Source organism: Musa acuminata, chromosome BXJ2-2 (genome assembly GCF_036884655.1).
Source record: "Musa acuminata AAA Group cultivar baxijiao chromosome BXJ2-2, Cavendish_Baxijiao_AAA, whole genome shotgun sequence".
Lineage (NCBI taxonomy): Eukaryota > Viridiplantae > Streptophyta > Magnoliopsida > Zingiberales > Musaceae > Musa > Musa acuminata.
Genome location: NC_088339.1, coordinates 24,947,542 through 24,960,898, shown reverse-complemented (window position 1 = coordinate 24,960,898; position 13,357 = coordinate 24,947,542). Strand labels below are relative to the sequence as shown.

At 40.1% G+C, this 13,357-nt stretch overlaps 1 protein-coding gene across 3 annotated transcripts; it reads right to left on the bottom strand.

The window, feature by feature from the left end:
* Positions 1-7,017: 7,017 nt before the first annotated feature.
* LOC135585714 (uncharacterized) lies at positions 7,018-13,108 on the bottom strand. Of its 3 annotated transcripts, none has more exons than XM_065095737.1 (5): positions 12,874-13,108; positions 12,359-12,457; positions 8,311-8,366; positions 7,793-8,231; positions 7,018-7,437 (listed from the first exon to the last, which is right to left on the bottom strand). In XM_065095737.1, the coding sequence occupies exons 2-5, from the start codon at positions 12,384-12,386 to the stop codon at positions 7,337-7,339; spliced, it is 624 nt and encodes a 207-aa protein (XP_064951809.1). In that variant the 5' UTR covers positions 12,387-12,457; positions 12,874-13,108; the 3' UTR covers positions 7,018-7,336. The 3 variants fall into 3 exon arrangements, 2 of the variants coding, with proteins under 2 accessions (XP_064951809.1, XP_064951808.1); XM_065095736.1 differs by having other exon boundaries at positions 7,019-7,437; positions 12,359-12,449; positions 12,874-13,107; XR_001976651.2 differs by lacking the exons at positions 7,018-7,437; positions 8,311-8,366 and having other exon boundaries at positions 7,567-8,231; positions 12,359-12,449; positions 12,874-13,098.
* Between the last annotated feature and the right edge of the window lie 249 nt (positions 13,109-13,357).

Below are 13,357 nucleotides of genomic sequence, written 5' to 3'. Positions count from 1 at the left end.
GCTGCCATCTCTTCCTGTGTCTGCAAGTGGAGACTTCGGAGAGGAGGAGGGACTACTGATGTCAGTGTGAACCACGCAGACCATGTTATGTTGTACTCTAAAGTATTTGTCCCGCACACTATCATATTGCAAATTACAGAGAGGCGGACATGTCAAGTTTGGTTTTCTTCACCCCCTCCACAGAATCCAGCGAGCGCTCGTCCACCTAATCTTAACTCTCAAATCTAGTCTCTGGTTGATCTCCAGTCGTTTTGCTCATAAGAGAATCAATGCTGTTAATTTGTGTGTGTGTGTGTGTGTAAAGACGCCATGAATGATACTTCAATTCCTGTTTTGCACCATCAACATATGACATGCAGGATAGAAGCAATCGGCAGCACTTCTTGGCGACAACCGTGTTGTGTCTTCTCGCTCATGATGGATGTCTCTTCGATGCACAAAATGCATGTGGCTTTCGTTGACAGGTGAAGTGCCCTAGTCATAGTTGCCAACACGAAAGCCCATGCCGACCTCTGCTCTTTCCTATGGTGGATTGCTGCTTTACCTCTCAGAAAACATTTGTTCTTCTCTCCCTCCGAGTCCTTCTGAAGAACACATGTTTCTTCTCCATAGCTTCTCTTATCCATAAAGCATGATCTCTTCCTCTGGATCTACATGTTCACGTCTTAGATCCATAGGTGCATCAAGATGCAGTGACGGAGCAAGTTCAAATCCTCGATAACTTCCCATGATCAGCTTTCCTTCTAATACAGGACAGAGTAAGATCTGACCGGATAAATTACATGTATGCTGAAGAATCCTCATCGTTAGAAGATCTTGAACTTCGCAGTAGTTTAAGATTTTAAACCAGAGAGAGAGAGAGAGAGAGAGAGAGAGAGAGAGAGAGAGAGAGAGAGAGAGAGAGAGGTGATCTTCCAGGCCTGGGTCAGCGGTATAGCTGAGTTCTTAAGCCATCACCATGCTTTGCTTGCATCATCCATAATTTAATTTAAGAATCTCTCATAAAAAAGTCTTCTTTGATTTAAGAATCAATGATATGTTTAAGATTACAGGGATGATCAAATAATGATCAGGGGAGAGGCTCAAGCACAAACAGAATGCTCTTCTCGCCCAACCAATCACAGCAAAGCACCAGGGGAGAACACCAGTCCCTCCCATGGCTTGGATCTACCTAACACCTCTTCTCGTTTCATATAATACATGACACACAACTCTGAGCATTAGCAGCAGCAATAGAATAAGATTAGATGCTCACTAAGATCTAATGATGAAGCTCACACCTCCATGTTGTTTACTGGCACCGCAGTACCAGACTGAGTTCGACATAGTACTAAGCTCAGCTAGCTCTCTGTATAATATGTGTTTTAAGTAGCAGTTTGCAGACAAATACAGGTAGCCATGACCTACATGACACAGCAAGAATACAGTTAACTCTGCCGAAATTATATGGTTAAATTGATTCGGAGATGACAAGAGTGGAGTTTCCATGCTGCCTCGCACTTGATGGATCACATGATTTCCATCCGATCGACAGCGAAGATGCGCAGAAGATCACAAGGCAATTTGGTGCTTCTTTCTGGTGAGCTGTTTTTGTGAGAAAGCAGAGGCAAACATACAACCACACCTTGTTTCGCAAGCCGAGGGAGGATCCGATGAGCACTTGACAGTCTTCTCTTCTTCCCCATGTAGATTGCATCAAGCTCTTTCGGTCAAACCAAGAGGAACAAGGAATCACATGCAAAGCTGTCGTATGATGCCCCACAAGGATACTCGATGTTGAAAAGCTTGAGAAAGCTTTCTTCTACACCCATGTGGTGCTGTAAATTGGCACTGTAATCAAAACCCAAGTTGCTTTACTGGTGGAGCGGCTGCTGGGCCAGTAATGGCAATGATGCCCCATGTTACAGGAGTGCCAAGCAACTTCTTTTACATGCTCAAAACCATGTTTAGGAATGATAAGCTGGTGCCCGAAGCAATAAGAGAAAGAGAAAGACTGGTCTGACTAAAACCCTAAAGAGGCAATGATTCCACCCATATGCTGATGCAACTACCCGAAATCAATGTACAATGATCAGGAACTTTATGCAGTCACTTTTTGGTTATTTTGTACTGAAACAAAGTCATGCGTCAAAGAAACACTATGCACAGACACAGCACAGAGGCCACTTTGTAACTTGCAGGAGGAATAGCTGAAAGCCAGAAGAGAAGTCACGGATGCAATGAATACGGTCATCCCTACTGGCTTTCTTTCAGAGGGAGTTGGATTGATTCATGGACAATCATTTACAGGATCAATTTCCATCTTTTGGAATATGACTTGAAGCACAAAGCATCAATCCTTGCTAGCTACTGCCGGGACTTGAAACAGCTTCCAAAAACCTCTACTGAAGATGGAAATAGATTAGGAACAAAGCTAGCTCTTGTTAGGTTAACAGTGGAAACCAAGTGCTTGATACATCCATGAATGTAGGATCAACACAAATGCAAGGATGCATAAGCTTCAACGATTTTGGTTCTGTGTTCCACCCAACTATTTTATATACGTAAAGCTGTCCTTTGAGTGTAGCCAAGTCTATACACCATCATCATATATTTAAGAACACATGGCACCGCATGTACATTATTCAGTCTTATACGTTACATCCCTCACGTGGCCGCATCTCTAACGAGCAGTGACATGGAGTAATGTGATGGACGGTGCTGCTGTTTCTTGCGACGCCTTCTTCCATTTGTTTTGAGCTTCCCCAAAAAAAGTCGGTGAAAGGCTCCGTGCATCGGCGCCACCTTTCCAGAATTATGATGTGGATGACATCTCGTTGATGTGATCGTGACTTGTAGTTTGGGTATTTGGATCTTTTACGTTCGTAGAAAAGGGTGCATTAGAATCATGGATTACGTTGTGCTTTGGGAAGGGTGTAAGAAGAAGAAGAAGAAGAAGAAGAAGCGGAAGAAGCACAATCCATGCACTGAGGCCTTCAAGAGTATCTTGAAAAGCTCGATGAGATGTGATCCTTCCTTGTGCCTGTTTCGTGAACTTGTTTGATGCATTCCTCAACATCATTTGGATGATCAAACGCTAGAAATATCTCAAGAGTTTAGGATGTAGCATGCAAAATTCTGTAGGCCCAACAATGAAGGGCCTTTTGGCTGTAAGATTCCAGTTTCCAATCACCATTGTTCTTGTTTCAAAGCCACAAATTTCTGAAACTAATCAAGATGTGTCTCTTCAGATAATAATATATGTATATATATAAACCATGCCAAATTACATTTACTAAAGAAAAATTCAAGAGCAGTGTATTCTGACATTCATCAAAACCGTTCAGTAAAATTATAATTCCTTTTCTTCGCATACAAACCATTTGTGTATACTTGAATCTGTTATTCTGATCACCATGTTCCCCAAGCAAACTAGTAAGTACGCCACCAGGACTGTGAACACCCATATGCAGAACAACATGCATGGTAGGAATGACATCGAGGTAAGACGAGGACCATATATAGCTGTGTCGGCAAGAGGTAGCAACTTCATCCTGTAGGGTTTATGTCCTCGAGAAGTGCGTAATATGGAAATGGTATATATGGCGTCTCTCATCTTCACTTAGGTCTTCTGTTTCTTTTCTGTATGGACACTGTATCAGTCTAAAACAAATAATCTATTTTCCAACTCATAAAATCTGAATTTACATCACACATATGATCTGATGAATGTGGCAGCATCAGTTGGATGCCAAGCTAATATAATCCGAGGATATGACTCCTGAAATATCTGAATCTCCTGCTTTATGGGCTCAATTAGTGCACGCTGCTACTGACATACCTCTTGTACAGAACTCACGAGCTACTGAAACTTGATCTGAAGAACGTATGTCTATGGGGAACATACAGAAGAGATTGGTTCATGCAGAACTCAGTAGGAATTCAACACAAGTATGGCCACCAAGTTTCTTTCATGGTGTGACTACTCGGTGGAGTTTTTGGGTTATTTGCAGCAGAAAGGAAAATGAGGAGAACCTAAGAGTGTTGCAGTTTGTAAGGCATAATAATGAGTTGCTCATCGGTAGAGATTACAAGGAGTTGCTCGTAGGGAGAATAATTAGTTTTGACGGAGGTAATAGGAGCGCTTCTGCCATGGCCAACTCAGGAATCAAAGTCAAAGAGGACAGTATGAGGTACGTATACATACTGCAACTGCTACATGTGTACAACAACTGCCGCATGCAAAGTAGAACGAGATGCTAAGATGTAACAGCGCAGAAAGGTCATACATGCTGCGGCTGCTCTTTTCTGAGGATATATATATATATACTACATGCAGATTAAGTACGAGACGGTGAGCGAACACTCACAGGCCAAAACAGTTGGTCATTGCTCGACGATGGAGATGGCCCCAAGAGGACTTCTATCAATCACCGATGGGGAAAAGACAGAAGAGGGTAAGAGGGCTGTGGAGATTGAAATGGCTACGATTAACCTACCTCAGACATGAGCACGTGATCGTGGCGACGAACTGGGGGCATCCCATGCACGACTGTCTACCCCATGCAGATGCATATCACGTCCCGTGGAGACCAGATTCAGATCACATCAGAAACCTCTCTCTCTCTCTCTCTCGCTCACACACACACACACACACACACACACACAGAGAAACCCAGTATTTTGCAGAGTGAGTAAAAAGGACAGAAGTAGTAGTACAAGTGATAGCATCATCTAGCAGTTTATTAGACGAGATGAACACTTGATTCAAGGAGCGGCAAAATCAAAGAGACGCCAGCTCGATTGATAATGGCAGGCTATCACAGGTGACAAATTGGTGAAACGACGGATGACAATTCTTGTGGGGAACTTTGCACTCTCGGAAAAAGACTTCACAACCTTTGTGGGGGGGGCACCATTTAATCGTTGTTCACTATCAGCTGGACCATTCATGAGAAATCCAAGGCAAACATAGTGCACATGAAGCATACACCGAGCTTGGAGAAGTACTTCCCAGCGTCCTATTACTGTTTTGCTCACTTCTTGTACTTAAAATGCCAATTATTTAGCTCTGCAATCATGAAGCAATGATACATGAATGCCTTCTTATCGTTTATATTTTTTGAACCTTAGGAAGGACTACTTAATTTGTTATTTTTGAAAGGAATTTTTTTTTTGATATTTTTCATATGCACATACATACGTTGTTCTTTTTTTTTATACACACCCATATATATATGTATGTATATATGAATGTATGTATATCACTATGCACACATAGAACACACTCAAATATGCATATAATGAAAGTAAGAGGTCTATATAGACCTTCTCTCTCACTCATGTACCCCACAGGCACCTCCAAAGCCTTCCATGTGTGTGTTCTATTATGATCCAAAGTAGTTACCAACTCAACCTCTTATCATCCCCCAACTCAAAAAACATGTAGATATGGAATTATAGATAATTTTCATCGGTTGATTGTCGACGTAATAATGTCAAAACCTCAATTAGTGTTAATACTTTGTTAAAAGAAATGTTTCATATGTTTCAGTTTTTAGGAAGCCACAACCTAAGTTGATGTTTTGGAAGTGTACCCCATTGGAGATTTAGGAATACATTAGCCCTACAAATCTATAAGAGAAGACAATACCAAGAACAAGAAAAAGATGTCCTATGCCAAAAACAGAAGAGACACAAGGCATCTTTCAGGTACAAAGTAAAATGGTTAAACAACTACCTACACAAAATGCCCTAAGGTCAACTGATTCCTTTGTTTTAGCCATTTTCCAGAGAGAGACACTGGAGAGAGAGAGAGAGAGAGAGAGAGAGAGAGAGAGAGAGAGAGAGAGGGGTGTGGGGCTCCTGCTGCCTCCATGGGTGATGGGCCAGGATCAAGTTGGGCCCAATGGTAGAGTACAGAGGGGTGACACATGGTCCCTGAGCTACTCTATCTAGTATAACTCTCCTGCCTTTTCCTTTCTCTCTTCCCTTCTATATAAAACACTGCATTTCTTCTCTTCCCTACGCTTGGCTCCATAGCTCAGAGGAGGGAAAAGAGAAAAAAGAAAGGCGTTGCAGACATTACGACCATGTCCGGCAGAAGTAGCGCGATCACGGATGAAGAGATCAATGAGCTCGTCTCCAAGCTCCAGTCTCTGCTCCCGGAGTCGCGCCGGCGCAGGAGTGCAGGCAGAGTGAGGAAACAAAGCGCCAACTGAGTCTCTTTGTTTGTCGGTGGCCACTCCATGAAGGTTCACTAAAGAGTGTGTGTGTGTGTTATGGGCATGCAGGCGTCTGCTTCGAAACTGCTGAAGGAGACATGCAGCTACATCAAGAGCTTGCACCGGGAGGTGGAAGACCTGAGCGACCGCCTCTCCGACCTAATGGCGACAATGGACAGCAACAGCCCTCAGGCTGAGATCATTCGGAGCCTGCTCAGGCCCTAGAGAGAGTTTTATATTGCTGTTGTCCTCTCTCTCTCTCTCTCTCTCTCTCTCTCTCTCTCTCTCTCTCTCTCTCTCTCTCTCTCTCTCTCTCTAATACTACATCAGGAAGCCTGGTCAGTAGATCTGAGGGTTATCTAAGGTGCTGAAGAGTATATAATAAAGGTGTAAACTAGTTTAACTATGCTTGATGATTTTGCTGCTGTTTAATATATTAGGCTTCTTAGCTACTCGATACATTACTCGATATGCACAATAAGAAAACCTATAGAATCCTTCATAAAAAGATGAAACAAGACAAAGAAGAAAAAGAACACCTAGAGGAATGCATGGTAAACTTGCAAAACGCCAATTCAGAGACTCTTCCCTCAAAATGAAAGAAAGAAAGAAAGAAAGAAAGGCAAAAGAAGAAAAAAGAGGAAGAGGAAATGATGACCAAGGAAACAATCTTGTTAGAGACACATTGTAGCAAGCTTGTTTTAAGGAATCTGACGTCCAAACAACTAGATTTAAATCGACCAAAACGAAAGGCATAACCAAAGGAGGACAGGGATCATTGCACCATGTGATCGATGACAACAAAATCTACCATGCGTCAGAAAAGTATGAGAGAGAGAGAGAGAGAGCAAGGGAGGAAGGATCATAGGCAGGTCCAAACGCTGCAGTATAATGTCAAGCTTTTCGGCTAAAGCAAAAACGTCGCAGACGTCTCCAGAACTGAATCAACTTTGGAGAAAGAGAGGCTAAAGCTGCATCGAATGGTTGCCGACTACCGAGCCTTCTGCAGCAAATTAGCCGCCGAGAAAAGCTGGACGATTGTGTCCTCGGCTGGGACCGGAGACGAGGTGACTGTACGTCCGCAGTGGAAATGACACGCCGTGGGACCGAGGAGGGGACCGCCATGGGCGCACCTAATCTGACGGCTGCCGGTACGAGCACGAACATTGAGGCGCAGCGGGCTCGGCGTGGGGCCCTCCACCGTGTGAGGCTGAGGCTGAATTGGCGCCACAACCTATTAAACATTAAGGTCAATGAGAAATTACGATAGCGAGACAACCATTTAAACTCTGGTTGGAAACATGATAGGTTCTCTCAGCTATAAACATGTCATAAAAGTACCAAACAAACAAAACCTTCGGTAGAATGAGATGAAAGAAGCCTGAATCCAATGATTCAGAGAAATACATATATACAGATTAACTCAAGCCATCAATACTGCTTCCCCACAAACTCACCGTTTTGCCTTTGGCAACATCACATTCATGAATTCTTGTAATGCGTCAGTGACATTCTTCATTTTGATCATTAACAAATGGGGAAAAAATAATCGGATTTGCAATGTACATTTCTTGATTATAGTGATATACCAGTTGATGCTTTATTACATCCTTCCTCCTCGCTGCTAGTGCTAATGCCACAGCTGCCACATCTCTCTTCTTGTGATTCCGGTGAGAAGTCCAAAGGAGAAGACCCGACCGCAAGTCCGACAAAGTCGGATATCCGGCATGTGGTCTCATCACCCGGGAAGGACCAGGCGGCGTTGGTGGTGGAGTGCTTGTTCTTTCCACCGGAAAAGTGCTGGAGCTGCCGAATGGGGGTTGCTTGTGTGGATCCAATAGCAACTGGCTGATGCAGCATTGGAAGCCCTGTGGCAGTCGGCTGCGGCTGAGTGGGAGTCATTGAATTGATGTTGTTGCTCCATGTGGGATTATAACTCGATCTCCCCTGCAGCTCCTTTTGGAGCTGGGATGTTTCAGCTTGTAATGTAGTGTTCTCATCTTTCAGCTCATTCCTCTCCGTGGCAACCTGATGCATTCACCACATTCAGATATATATACGCAAAACCAGCATTAGAAATTGTAAGACCAACCAGGAGACAACATACAAAAGTCATTGTCCGGATCACAGCCACAGTCCCGCAGTTTCCAAAAACAAAAGAAACTAGAAAGAATGTTCCAAGAAAAGATGATCAGAATTGGATTAATGACAGCACCATGACAAACTGCCATATGTGTTGCCCATTGGTATCTGTAGCAAAAAAGAACTATAAAATCAAATGTGAATCATTTTCTTATTAGGCACAAGGTTGTGAAATTAGATTATTTTGCATTATGAACTCTAGAACATATATAATATACTATGTTTCAGACTTGCAGAATTTACTGCATGAACCATTTTGATTGGCAGAATTCTAGTGGTATCAAAAGAAGTTAGATTGTAGTGAGCATCTTTTTGGAATTTGCTAAAAATGTCTGAACAAATGAGCCAGTATACCAACATCTTGCAGGCAATAAATTAACTAATAACTTCAGTGCTAAGCACATAATTGCTAGAGATATTTAATTTACCAATGGCAAAATTTCTGCAGTCTTATAGTAGATGCCAACAACGATGTAAAGTTTCATTTGCCGCATGGTATAAAATGTGGTCTTTCTCTAATCAACAAAGTAGAATAAAATCACCTTGCAAGTTTTGATATTTCAATTAACTTATGCAGTGGAGTTTCTATCGACATTTATGTATATCCATGGCATACAAAAGTGACAACATTTCTAAGATTTAGGGTCGACAGTTAGGTTTTATACTAATAGTGTGATTCAGATAGCAGAGCTGCATTTTCCTTCCTGAGAGATTCTACATGCGCGAAGAGATATCTTAGTACTCAGGCAGTATCACCCAATATGGAAGCCTTACAATTGTTTTGTCGGTCTGGTTCTGCACATAGAGATTAAAATGGGATGAAGCTCCTTATTCAAGAAAACATACAAAACCTTCCACATGAAAATTATGTTTACCAAGATGGGCATAAAGATGTAAATTTAGTATGTATTGTAGCGAGAAAAACATATTCAGACATGACAAATGGTTTTCTTGTTAAACACAGCTGCTTCTTCATGTATATGGTGGTAATGCACAAAACTGGTGGCTGGGCTTACTATGCTATGTGTATGTAGATATATACTGCTTAGGGATAATGTGGCTTTGAAAAACAATGCATAGGATAAGATTTTTATATCAAGTTTGCTCTTTGAAAGAATTCAAAAGAAAATTTTAAAAGGTAATGGAGGCTAGCAAAATCACTGAATTTTCCACAAGCAGAAGGTTAATGAGTTGCATAAGACAAAATATTCTGACTCAAGATCTTGAGGACTCCCTAGATGATTTGAAAGAGCTTCTAAGTGGCTATCATTGATGGTAATCATAAAAGCATGTTGATAAACTCTTCAGGAAGCATATTTGGAAAGATGAACTTTTAGTAAAATTTGAAAAACATTTATTCACTAGTAGGAATCATCTACATCTACATCAACAACAACAAAACCGTAAGTCCCAATTATTTGGGGTCGACTATATGAATCTTTTGCCGTTATTGAGATATGTAAAAGGTCATATGTTTGATTATATTTAGATTATTTTAATCTTTATTTATAGTTTATATTAAAGTCTTTTCAAGTCTTCCTTTATATCTTCTCGTACCACTGATACTCATCATTTCACCTCTTTTGACTATCGCATCCGGAGGTCTCCTTAGCACATCCATATCATCTTAAATGATTTTCTTTAATATTATCCTCTATCGAAGCGATATTTAGTTGTTCATGAATAAAAGTGTTCTTTTTCATATTTTTCCTAGTAACTCCATACATCCATCTCAACATTCTCATTTTGACAATACAAACTTTTTGTATGTATTGTTTCTTAACTGTCTAACACTCAGATTCATAAAGCATTACTAGTCTTACAATTGTCTTATAAAATTTTTCTTTTAATTTCAAAAGTATCCAATGATCACACAAAACTCTTGATGCCCCTTATCATTTTAACCATCTTGTTTTTACTTTTTAAGTAATATCTTTATCGATTTGTCCATCTTATTGAATAATTGATCCAAGATACCTAAAGTTTTTCCTTAACGGAATTTCTCGTCCATCCAACTTGGCTATATTCTCCTGTCTATTTCTAGAATCACTAAAATTAGATTTTATATATTTAGTTTTAGTCCTATTTAATCTAAAACCTTTAATTTCTAAAGCTTACCTTCATGACTCAAGTTTATAATTAATTTTACTTATGCTCTCATCAACTAAGACAATATCATCGACAAATAACATACATCAAGGAAGTCTATCATATAAGTGAACTATTATTAATGTGAAAAAGTAAGGATTTAATACAGATCCTAGATGTAATCCTATACTAATAGAAAATTCACTAGACACACTCTCTATAGTTCTAAAACTAGTAGCTATATTATTATACATATTTTTAATAACATTAATATAATTAATGGATATATATCTTTCTTTTCTAAAAACCATCATAATAAATCTCTATGAATCCTATCACAAGCTTTCTCTAAGTAAATAAAAACCATATGCAAAACTTTTTTTCTTCCTATATTTTTTTCATTAATTGTTTTAATAAATAAATAGCTTCTATGATTAATCTTCCAAGTAGAAAACTAGATTGATTTTCAGATATATTTGTTTCAAGCCTTATCCTACTTTGATTACTCTTTCCTAATGTTTCATAGTATGAATCATGATTTTAATTCCTCTATAATTTGAACAGTTTCGTATGTTATCCTTATTTTCGTAAATTGACACTAAAAAACTTTTTTTCATTCATTAGACATCCTTCTGAATATCATGATTTTGTTAAATAAGCTAGTTAATCAAGCTATTTACTTGTCCCATAAACTTTTTCAGACCTCAATAGGGATACCATCAAGCCTCACACTTAAGTTCTAATCACCACAATATATGGTCTACATATATTGAGAAAAATATTCCATCAAAAGAATCCAAAAAAATATATATGATCTTGAGAAGAACATTAAAACTATACTCCTCGGTGACGTGTCGATTATGTTCTGATCACAGCAATATGCACCATAATTACCATACACATATATTGTAACTGACCAAAGAGACATTTACCAACTACATGACCAACCACAAGAAAGAGTTCATTCAGCTGGTCACGTTTAAGTTTCTCTCTTTCAGCTTTATGTATCTTCTTTGGAACTCCGCTCTGGTTCTTTTTGCTAGAAAGAGACATACAACAGCAAGCATCTCAGAATTTAGATTTGAAACAAACAGAAAAAGATAATGGGTCACGAATTATCTGATAAGATTCTTAGGAACCAGCTGCAAATACAAGTAATCTACAAGATAGATCAAGTGTTAATAGATCACCAATATAAGTCATAATCATACTGAAAGTTTAAAAGCACACTGACTTATTGTGAGTTATAGTTTGCATGCATGTCCTAATTTGTATAAATGGGTCAGGTTAAACGACTTGCATGGAGATGCCTCTGTTTGGCTTCATATTTCAAGTTGAGGATTAATGGCTTTGATGTGCACAAAATTAGAAGCCACTTAGCAAGCGTATGCTGCATGCACTATCCCAACAGATCTTATAGGATCTTTGGATATGCCAATATGAATACTGATATCTACCTTAACCACCAACCGAAATGATTCTATCTCAGCAGACAATGCAAGCTTCATGAAACTTTTGACACATTAAGATCCTAAAGTGCTTCAAAATAAACATGTTCTTATCCATCAAGGACTTTCACTGCATGTAGAGAGAAGAGTTCCCAATGAACCCCTGATGGAAGCACTTGGGTTGCTTCACAGGGTAGAGATTAGGTTGAGCTAGTATCTTTATACAGCCAGCAAGCTGCTGCAGGGTTCCACGGATCAATATACATACTTTAATCTTTACTATTGCCCTATAAGTCAAGCAATCCATGTAGCTCAAACTTTAGACGGCATTATTTGAGGGACCAGAACCGTCACATGCATAATATAGTCAAACAATATCAAAGACAAGAACACCACAGATCTAGCAACATCAAGCAACTCCGGTTATCAATAACAGATAAGAAAGCTTAAAACTGCGGTGACAAGTTATTGACCAACCCGCCAACTGTCGACTCAGTTGCCACATTTGACTCGTTAATAGTAGTAGAGGGATCGTCCGACACCATTCTCCAAGCTGTCCTCGAATAACCTACCAAACTACTCTTTCTTAGTGAGACCGCATTGCCAGAAAGAACATCTCAATAAGTTTCGCAATCAGTTTAGTTCGTCTAGATAACGAGGTTGCATAAAAGACCACCCTTTTTAACATTAAATCGAATAGAAACAATTGATTGGACAACGGCACATTTCGGAAGCAGCAATTCAATCTTTCCTCCTTCAAAAAAAGAGTTCCGAGTTTCCGGATCCGAAAAGAAACAAGGTTGAGCTTTGGAACTGCGTTAATCCGGTTTTACCATTTCGAAACCCAACTAAAATCTTGACATTGAGCATCACAGTCGCGTCTAAACCCAAGGAAAACGAAGCACGACAAACTAAGTCAAACCAAGAAACCATGCCACAACCTAAAAGAAGAGATCGAGGGGACAAAGATCAATCAGAGAAGCCACGATCACCTGCGTCGCCGAGTTGAATTAGGGTCGGTGTGTTGGTTTGGGGGATTAGTGCTGCTGCTTGCTCTGCTTGGTGTTAGAGAGGAGGGGGGCGGGGTGGAGAAACCCTCGCCCTCGCGTGTGCCGAGCGGCCTTCTCCCTCTCCCTCTCGTCTCGCCCAGGTAACGATGCTGACTGTACCCCCTCACGGTGGCCTTTTCCGCGAATGACTTGGCGTCGTACGCATGAAACAGCCCACACACCTCTGTCTCTCTCTCTCTCTCTCTCTCTCTGTTACCCTTTCTTTCTTCCCCGAATGCTACCTTCCTATTGATTAGAAGGAAGGGACCCACATATGCGATCATACTAATCTCGATTATCATACCAAAAATATTTTTTTATAATATATTAAGAAAAAATATATAAAAGGAAAATATTTTATGAAATGTTTCTGGACAAAAAAATTTCCTAACCGTCCTTTTGAACTGAATCTCAATATTTTTAGATA